General features: G+C 35.5%; 2 protein-coding genes across 4 annotated transcripts; one reads left to right on the forward strand and one right to left on the reverse strand.

The window, feature by feature from the left end:
• The first annotated feature begins 522 nt into the window (after positions 1-522).
• Positions 523-5,658, forward strand: LOC130723930 (zinc finger protein CONSTANS-LIKE 9). The gene is made up of 6 exons (XM_057575081.1): positions 523-778; positions 1,443-2,172; positions 2,820-3,047; positions 4,065-4,369; positions 4,758-4,890; positions 5,027-5,658. The coding sequence occupies exons 2-5, from the start codon at positions 1,603-1,605 to the stop codon at positions 4,885-4,887; spliced, it is 1,233 nt and encodes a 410-aa protein (XP_057431064.1). The 5' UTR covers positions 523-778; positions 1,443-1,602; the 3' UTR covers positions 4,888-4,890; positions 5,027-5,658.
• A 1,551-nt stretch (positions 5,659-7,209) lies between these two features.
• On the reverse strand, positions 7,210-9,128 carry LOC130726405 (probable E3 ubiquitin-protein ligase XERICO). 3 transcript variants are annotated; one of them, XM_057577662.1, is made up of 3 exons: positions 8,970-9,128; positions 8,176-8,392; positions 7,210-8,097 (listed from the first exon to the last, which is right to left on the reverse strand). In XM_057577662.1, the coding sequence occupies exon 3, from the start codon at positions 7,941-7,943 to the stop codon at positions 7,479-7,481; it is 465 nt and encodes a 154-aa protein (XP_057433645.1). In that variant the 5' UTR covers positions 7,944-8,097; positions 8,176-8,392; positions 8,970-9,128; the 3' UTR covers positions 7,210-7,478. The 3 variants fall into 3 exon arrangements, with proteins under 3 accessions (XP_057433645.1, XP_057433646.1, XP_057433644.1); XM_057577663.1 differs by having other exon boundaries at positions 8,176-8,389; positions 8,970-9,121; XM_057577661.1 differs by lacking the exon at positions 8,176-8,392 and having other exon boundaries at positions 8,970-9,123.
• Between the last annotated feature and the right edge of the window lie 748 nt (positions 9,129-9,876).

The raw sequence follows: 9,876 nt of genomic DNA on the forward strand, positions 1-9,876 counted from the left end.
TAATTGTAACCACGACGCAGTAGTTATTCACCTTATTTTTTTACTCTAAGGAGTTTAATACTTACCCATGTAAATGAAGTATATTTTGTGACTAGCTAAGCATGCATGAATGAGAGATTAGTCACTGTTGTTGTCGTGAATCCCTACTCTGATTTCAAACAAAAGTTATTATTAAACAAAATTAATGGGCGGATCACTTAAAATTACCAATAAAACAAATGAATAGTTAAAAAAAGAGCATCAATGACATGGTACACAACTACAATTACAATATATCACAGGAACACAGACAGAGAAAAGTGCAAAGTGCATGAGATATTTTATATAAATAGCAGCAGTGATTGCAATTTCTCATGTGAAGAGCCGAGAAAAAGGAAAGTCCTAAGTCCTAACCTTTTCCTTTCACTATGAAAAGGACATGGTCCCACTTCCATTATATTTTTTTACTCTTTTGGTTGCACTTTTTATCAGCTTTGCTTATGTCACGTTAACACTTAACAGTTAACATATCAAACAACACCATTTGCTACTTTGCATTATTATTCTTACTTCTTTCTCCTCATCTCTCCGCCCTATATCTGAACTATATCTATCTCTCTATCTATCTTCCCTTTCTTTCCTTCTTTCTTATCTATCTCAGGTTTCTCTTCTCTCTGAATCCAACCTGAAAAATTCAGCTGCTTCTTGCTTTGCTTTCAGGTTTTGCATAAAAAAGTTCCTGAAAAAGCAAACACCCTTTGCTAACCGATCTTGTCCTCTCTGTCTTCCTTGCCATAAGGTAATTTTCTTCACATGTGCTATACCTCTGCTTTTACATGTTTTAGGAAAATGAATTTTTGTGCTTTTTTGTTGTTTCTGGAAAGTTGATGTTTTCTGGGATGAAACTTTTTATGAGCTCTTAATAAATTGAAGACTTTTTATGTAATTCTTCTCTATGTGGTGATTGAATTAGATATAAGATATGTTACTCTTGTTGTCTCTGTGTCTTTTTTCTTTTCTTTTTGTGGGTATATTTTTTTGTACAATTTTTTTTTGTGGGTATATGATTCTGTGTTAGTGATTTTTGCTGATATTTTTTATTATTTAGAATTGATCTGCCACTAAAAATTTATCCTATAATTTTTTTTTGTCTGAATTTGGTTTTTATTGGCTTTTATGATGATGGAATTGCAGAGTTAACTTGATCTATGAACTAGTTTTTATTTTCTAATCAAAGAGCCTTTGCTGGTTCTTCTCACCAATTATAATCAGATACTGTTGTCTATTATTATTATCATCACAAAATCATCATTTGCTGCTGTGTAATTTCGTGCTGAGTTTTTTTTACTTGCTATGGCATCTACACAATTTTCATAGTTGGAAGTAGAATTTCCAATTTTTTTTCTATTTACATTCCTAATTATTGATCTTATTAAAATGCTTACTTGTTTGTTTCCTTGCAGTTGCTGAATTCACAGTATTGAAATTCTCCTTTCTTTATTAGAATCTGGATTCAGTCGGGAGAGGTTCTGTTTTTCAAAAGAAATTGTAGCTTCTACAGATTCTTACTAATTGGAGCTTCCTTAGTACAGATTAAGGAGCCAAGAAAAAAGCCAGTTTAAGATGGGTTATATGTGTGATTTTTGTGGGGACCAGAGGTCCATGGTGTACTGCCGCTCTGACGCTGCGTGCTTATGCTTGTCATGCGATCGAAATGTTCATTCCGCGAACGCCCTTTCAAGGCGGCATTCAAGGACCCTTTTATGTGAGAGATGCAATTCACAACCTGCCTTTGTAAGGTGCACTGAAGAGAAAGTTTCACTTTGTCAGAATTGTGACTGGGTGGGTCACGGTGCCTCTACATCTTCAACACATAAGAGGCAACCAATCAATTGCTACTCTGGATGCCCCGCAGCATCTGAGCTATCTTCTATATGGTCATTTGTGGATGATATCCCTTCTATGAGCGACTCTACATGTGAGCAAGAACTTGGTTTGATGAGTATTAATGAGAACCGTGGCGAGAATGGTTGGGTTCCTCCAGAAAACCAGAATGTGTCTGGTTCAGATCAAGGTACTGATTTACCTGGTTCGGATAAGCGCTGGATTGGTACATCTTCAAAGCCTGAGTTAAGCTCTGAACCTCGTGTTCAGGACCAGCCAGCTGGACCTTCAAATGAATATCTGCCAAAGGTATAGTTGAATGTCATATTTTCATTTTCCGATTTTCGTCACGAGTCTCATAAGGTTTTAAATTGCGGTTGCGGTTTCCGCATCGTTGTGGAATTGCGGACCAATGAAGGTTGATGTGGCCGCAATTGCGGACAATGGGTTGATTTTTCTAAGCAGTTTTTTGCCAACCACATCATGCATGTTTGGGTAACAGTGAAAAACCAGGGCCAAGCGAAAATCACGGTGAACAGAAGCAACTTCCATTAGCTTTTACGACTGTCCACCATAATTTTGGCCTCGCTATGGTTTCCCTCCATGTATCCAAACATGCACTACATTTTCCTGTGTCATAATTCATTTGGTTGAATTCTCAATTCTTATGAAAGCTGCTTGCTTGCTTTGGCTGCTTCTGCCTACGTATGTATTGTTTCGCATTCTAAGGTGTACTTTTGTTGCAGATAGTTTTAGCATTCCTGATTTATTAGTTTTTTGTACTCAAATGAGAAGTTGGAATTAGCATATTTCTTTCATGTGAATAGCTTAGTTAAAAGGCTTTTGTATCTAATTGTGCCAACAATTAGTCCATTACTTATGAGTTTAGTTTTCTATATTAAAGTTCTCATACTTTCATCAGATTGCATAGCTAATCTCTCATAGTTGATCTGCAGTTATACTGTCATGCTACAAAATGCGCTTCAATACGTGAAGATGATGATCTGTATGGTGATTTCAACATGGATGAAGTCGATCTAAATTTTGAGAACTACGAAGAACTTTTTGGTATGGCCCTCACTCATTCTGAATCGCTTTTCGAAAATGGTGGATTTGATAGCTTGTTTGGGGAAAAGGATGTGTCTCCTGGAGATTCTAATTGTCAGGATGGTATTGCTGCAGAGGTGCTAAACTCTTCTTACCCTTTGCTTGTGATAATTTTGGCTTTTCTATTGTTGGAGCATGATATGTTAATATGCTCCATATGTCTCTTTAAAAAAAATGCTCCATATGCTGCATCAATGATATTCTTGTATATTCAATTGTGTGCATTTGTTCTTCTGAATATATTAACCATATGAATTAAAATCTATGCTCAGTCAGAAAAGGGATTTTCAGGCACGTTGCATCATAAGCACGCTCCTTTGTGACTTTAATTATTAATTATCCTTTGTACTATTATTTGGTAAAGGATTTAAGTCACATTTTCTTGTTTCTCCCCCCCCCCCCCCCCCCGCTTTTCTTCTTGCATCTCTTCTTACTTTCCCTTTCAATGACTTATCTTAAAATTCTTCTTGTATGATATATACATACATACTTAGTATGTTTTCCTGCCTTGTTTATTTTGGTTCAACTTTAGTCTCTTGGCGTTGGAATGTGATTCTTGGTCTACACACTGTTGTATATTTTGCAAATTGAAGCTATTGCAAAATTCTTAGGTCTTAAAAACTTCTTTTTCTCCTTCTTTTCTTCCCAGTCCTTTTGAGACATTTTTCATCTTAAAACTCTTAAATATGCATCTCATGTAATTAAACGGTGCAATAGCTAATGGTTTAATGTGGAAGGAAGAAGAAGGAAGCTAGGTTCAATTTGATGGCTTCATTTTCAGCAAAATTTGCTCACTATTTGAACATTAACATTTCTATTACAATATTAGCACTCATTTAGTTGTAATTATGTTGATTTGCTAGTGGTGAGGTTCTAACTTCTAAGATAGTTTCTGATTACTAGGTTGCAATTGTCCTTCCTTTGATTCATTATCATCAAGCTCTATCATTAAAACATCATTAGTCATCACGCTCTCACAGTTTCTCTCACTGGTTCTTTCTTTCAACACTTAAAAGAGTGTTGTAAAATAAATAATTCTTCTGTAACATTTCATTTACTGTATACTTATTTTCAGATCTAACTTTTGTCTCCAGGGGTCATACAATGGACAGGTCAATGCAGTGCAACCAGCATGCAGCAATACAGCATCTGCAGATTCCGCATGGAGCGCTAAGACCGAGCCAATTCTGTGTTTTACGCCGAGGCATGGCCAATCAAACCTTTCATTTTCTGGCATTAATGAAGAGATCAGCGGCGGCGACCATCAAGATTGTGGGGCTTCTTCAATGCTTCCCATGGGAGAACCTCCGTGGTTTACACCTTGTTCTGAGAGTAACCAACATTCGGCCAACCGCAGTAATGCTGTCATGCGTTATAAGGAGAAAAAGAAGACACGCAAGTAAGTAGTCACAATAAATAGAAATTCTTCTTCTTCTTTCTGTTTCTTTTCTCTCAATCTGTATACTTTTGCTCTGCTATTCACTGGCAACCGTGTTGGTTAAATATTGGCAGTTGTTGCAATAGCCATAATTGATTATTGACTTTTAGCCTGTACAGATACAGACCGAAGAACACTCATTGGAGCTAAAAAAATCTTGATAAACTCCACAAGTGTTCTTTGGTCTGCATACAAATGAGTTCTCTGTTCTGGTCTCAATTTTTTATTATTGGGTTACTATCTTTGCTATCAAGCTAGATAGCTCTTTCCTAACTTTCCAAACATCAAAGCATGTATCCTCTTTACACTTTAGTTGATTTAACATCAATTTTCATCATCATGTTATTAGGTTCGACAAAAGAGTGAGGTATGCCTCTCGCAAGGCTAGGGCTGATGTTCGAAGGCGCGAGAAGGGCCGGTTTGTGAAAGCCGGGGAAACCTATGATTATGACCCTTTGAGCCCAACCAGAAGCTACTGAAAGGTACAACTCTTAACCATGTTATATAAAAAGAAAGAAACAGTTAGATGAAAAAAAAAAAAACAGTTACCTGAAAAACGGATCAAAATTTAATGCATTCTTTCTCCCTGAAATTACAAGCTAACTGATTTTATCACAGGGCACTAGATTTTGCAACAAGGAGGAGAAAAAAGGATTTTCAACAAGGCTGTGTTCAACAGTGTAAGCTCAGGAGCTGACATGGCATGATCACAAAGTGTCCTCTTCAGGCAATGCCTCTGTTATAGTCCGTTTGGTTTAAAGTTAGAAAGTATGAAAACGGAAAAATAACACATCCCGATGCACGTTTTGTGGACGTAACAACTTGCCATTTCAACGAAAAGTGCCTTGGGATTTATTATTTTCCCGTTTTAATACTTTCTAACTTCAAACCAAACCAGCTTGACTTGGCAACTTCTGCTTCTTAATTCTTCTGTAAGAATTCAAAAGTCATCAATGTCTTTGGCCTTAACCATGATCTATATTGTTTGCCATGTGGTTATGTAAACTTCCCTCTATGTTTGCCATGTGGTTTATGTAAACTCACTGCGGTATAGTCACATGTTACATGAGAAAGTGGCTTAATTTGACCGTTCCAGATAAACTACACGGTTGTAAATGGTAATGTTTTGATTGTATAGCACACAATCAACGTGTATCAGTTAGATGTATAAATTTCCCCACGATTTTGATGTCAAGACAAATTGTAAATTCAATGGTGTATGTATAGAATGGGATACTGTGTGTGCTGAATTGATAGCAATCTTATTTTTTATACTTGGATATGTACCGATACGAGTTTTGTTTGTGATATGGTATTTTATTTGGGTGGTGTTGATGCACTTCAATTGCATGGCGTGTACCTTCCTACCTGGTTGAATTATGAAACATGCTTCTCAACTAGTGTATCCCGAGTACAACCAGGACTTATATCTTCTAACCTGGGGGAATTGTACCCTCATGCTTGCAGTTGGTTGCATTAATCTCTAGTTCAACCCAAGTCTTATCAGAAGATGTGTACACTCTTACTCCTTCTCAACTAGGGTATCTATTGATAATGATAAAATACTAGTCCTTATTCATACAAGTATCACCTATATCTAATTAAATAGGTAAATATATCAAGGAATATATGGAAACGATTGGCATATATTTTTAATCTAACAATATAGTCCTAATTACAAAGTTTCCCGATTACCCATAACATATTTTTCTAATCTGGGTATAGTGATTTAGTTCCCTTATCCAGATTCTCCAATACCCCCTCATGTTGGAGCAAGCAAGTTTCAAATGCCCAACTTGCCAAAAAAAAAATTGATATGAGAGATTGAAACACCATCTTCAAGTTTTCTTGCTCTGAAGGTTTAGTGAGTTTATACATCATAAAGACAAACTTCCTGCTCATAAGGTTGAGTGAGCCCAAAGTCTTCTTGCTCATATGGTCAAGCAAGCGCATTCGTTGTGAAGAAAAAACATCTTGCTTTTAAGGCTGAGCGAGCGCATTCATCCCCATTTTCACAATTTGTTTCAAAAAAACTTCCACAATTTGCATTGGAAGCTTTGTCATAAGGAGATACCGTTCTCCTTAAGGTCATCCCAATAATTATCTTCATCTCGATGATTTTCATCGCTATCATATTGATGATTGTCTTCCTCATCATCAATCTCGTCATCTATGTCGTCACTTGAGAAAAAATTGCAAAAAGAAACACCATTTTTATAACAAAGCTTCAAATTTTGAGAAGCTTAACAATGAGATTGTGATGACACGGGTCACAAAGGATGATACCGCTTTGAAACCATGTTGAGATCACAAGGTGCAGTGACTCAGGTATTGAAATGAAAGAGTGACGAGAATGATATCATGAAGAAAAAATTTCTTATTCTTAAGGCTGAGTGAGCCCATTCGCCTCAATTTTCACCATTCAAGTAAATATCAAACTTCCACAATTTGTCAATGGAAGCTCTGTCATAAGGAGATATCAATCTCCTCAAGATCATCACAATGAAAATAAAAACGTGCATGTCCAAATATTGGGACTGGAAATAAAAACATCCCCAATGAACATGTTTCACATGCTTAAACGGACTGCAGCTTATTATAAAAAAGGACATTCCTCTTATTAATTTGTACATCATAATATTTGTAGCATGTTCGGGTTATTTTCTATTTCCTCATAATTAATTAAAGAAGTCAGAATCTACTGAAATGAGTTTTTTCTTTTTTTGGAGTTCATGGTGTCCACCGCCAAAAGCTGTGACTAACTCCCTTACCGTAGATATTCACACTAATCGGTAAACAACTGAACATGAAATCCTCTCACTTGAATCCCACGTGTATTGCTACAATGTCTACTTACCAGAATCAAACACAACTAACCAACCAGAAATTATATCCACCAGGTACAGAGAAACTAAGAACAAAACCCTCTACAAGCTCTACATCATAAAGAGCAAAAGGTTAAATTGACTCTATAAGTCAGCTCCATGAGAACATCAAAATTGTCACAAATATGTACACCCTACACTGTACATTAAACTCTCTTATTCTATTTAGCATGATCACTCATTGCTTACCAAAAGCAAGATGCATCATCTTCAGGCATTAAGGGAGTCCTGCAAAGTGGGCACGTAATGTTCCAATAGTCCAACCATTTCTCCAAGCATGCTTTATGGAAGAGATGGCCACAAGGTAAACAGTTTATCTCTGATTCTGGTTCAAATTTAGTGAGACACACTGAACACTCATGTTCAGGTTGTTGTTTGCAACTGCTACACACACTCTCAAACCTAAGCGTTGGTGTCTTGCTTCTGAAGTCTTCAATGAAACCCTCTGAGGGACTGAGATATTGGAACTCAGATGGATCAGGTGGGTTTTGGGAGTTTTCTGTTGGAGGGGAGGGTGATGAAACATGGATACCAACAATGTGAAGGAATGTCCTAAAAATGGCTTTAACTATAGATATTGACATTGCAGTGTTCACCAGAATTATACATAACACTCCTTCAGAAGGTGCTGGGAGACTTGATAGGCCCATTTTGGTCACTTAAACAAATTGTGTTGCAAATGTTGTGGCTCAAAATAGTCAACAATGCAAGGAAATAAGGGATATAGGAAGAAAGAATTTCTATGTCAAATTTTACCAATGGAAAGTGGAAACTATGCAAGTCCCTTTTTGATTGATGTGTTACCTGCAAAAACAAATCACATGTTGATTAATCAATCATAGATTGAACAAAAAGAGCAAGCTTAAATCGGATTTGGGTTACCTGAAGAGTCGAGAATACCCTACATTCACGAGTTCACAATATCTGGGCCGTACAATTAAGATCAATCAACTCATACTTTTTTATCAAAATCGAACGCTAGACATGGCTTCAAATTTTTTTTAGCTGACTAGGTGAATGTAGGGATTCCCGACTGCAGGCGCTTAAATCCTGAGTAACTAGTTGGTTTTCTTGGGATCCATAGTTCACAAGTTTCCTACTAAAATAAATTATGGATGAAGAAGAATGAAACAACAATTTCCAAGATACCAGAAATTTGGATAAGGAAATAGGCACATGATTCCATTGAAAGTAAAAGGGGAAATTCAATTTGTTGTTCAACATGAAAAGCTGTCTCTTTTTACCAAGGATGAACTAGCTACAACATAGAGAGAAAATTAGGGTGAAAGTATGCACCCCTACAAACCTAAATTAGAGAACCAATCCCCAAAATCTAAGATAATTAAAACAAAGAACATGCTTTCTGTGTCTTTCCTATAAGACAGAAAACAAGCATAATCAAACAACACACTGCACAACAATTTCTGAAAACCTAACCAGCTTGTAATTTGATGTAAAGGTTTTGAGATTGCAAATTGACCAAACAAGGTAAAATTTTAAGCATTGAGTAGCTTCTTCATCAACAAAATCTACCAAAAACAAAAACTTTATGAAGCAAAAAAAAAAAAACAGAGGACAAAAGAATGATATATCTACAAGATAAGATGCTAAATTAGGATAAAAAAATTAAACACCCAATTGAGAAAGATAAAAAAGAATGCATTTTTGGAACTTACCAAAAGAGGGTATGAGGATTGGTGTAATGTTGATGAAGTGAAAAATGTATCAGAAGAAGGAACAGCTTGTTATCAGGTTCCATATGATGTGAGTTTCATCATCTCATGTTGTGTTGGAGTGGATGATGCAGAGCCTCTTTTCATTCTTCTCTCTTTGCTTTATACTAGAGAACACGAAATGATTATCTCTGGTGTAACCTCAGTCCTTAACCATGGTTAAAAGGACCTTATTTTCTGGGCAAAGAGACTTGACCACAGTTAACCCTTTTTTGGTTTTTGTTGGTAACTTAAATATGAGAAAATAATAAATTTGATATGTGATATGATTGGAAAAGAAAAACAAAATGAGAACCAGACGCATATGAGTGTTGTTATTATTTTGTGATACACCAATTGAGATTGTTATATTTATGCATGGATGGGACCATTGTAATTTTAATTATTTACTTGTATTTATCTGAGTTTGACATTGTTAAGTATGATGTGTTCGAGTTCACACTGTATTCACTTGTTCTAATATGTACTCTCATCAGAATATGCTTTTAGAGCACGTTTTGTTCTAGTTTTTTTAAACAAAATTTACTTTTTAATTAAAAAATCATTTTTAATAACTTATTCATGAGTTTGAGTACATCTTTTTCAACATATTTTTTCTTAAAATAATCAGTTTTTAGATCATACTATTTTTGATAACTTCTCTAAAATAATATTTGCAATACATGGGAGAAAAATTATACTCAAGTAAAAAAATTACTTTTTATCACTGTAAATAAATATAAATTGGCCTCTATATTTCATAACAATATTTTAAAAATAATAATTTTTCACTCAAGTTAGCAATCACCTTTTTAGTCTTAAAAATATAAGAAATCAAGAATTAAATCATATTTTTAGAGAAGTGTATGAG

Source organism: Lotus japonicus, chromosome 6 (assembly GCF_012489685.1).
Source record: "Lotus japonicus ecotype B-129 chromosome 6, LjGifu_v1.2".
Taxonomy (NCBI): Eukaryota; Viridiplantae; Streptophyta; class Magnoliopsida; order Fabales; family Fabaceae; genus Lotus; species Lotus japonicus.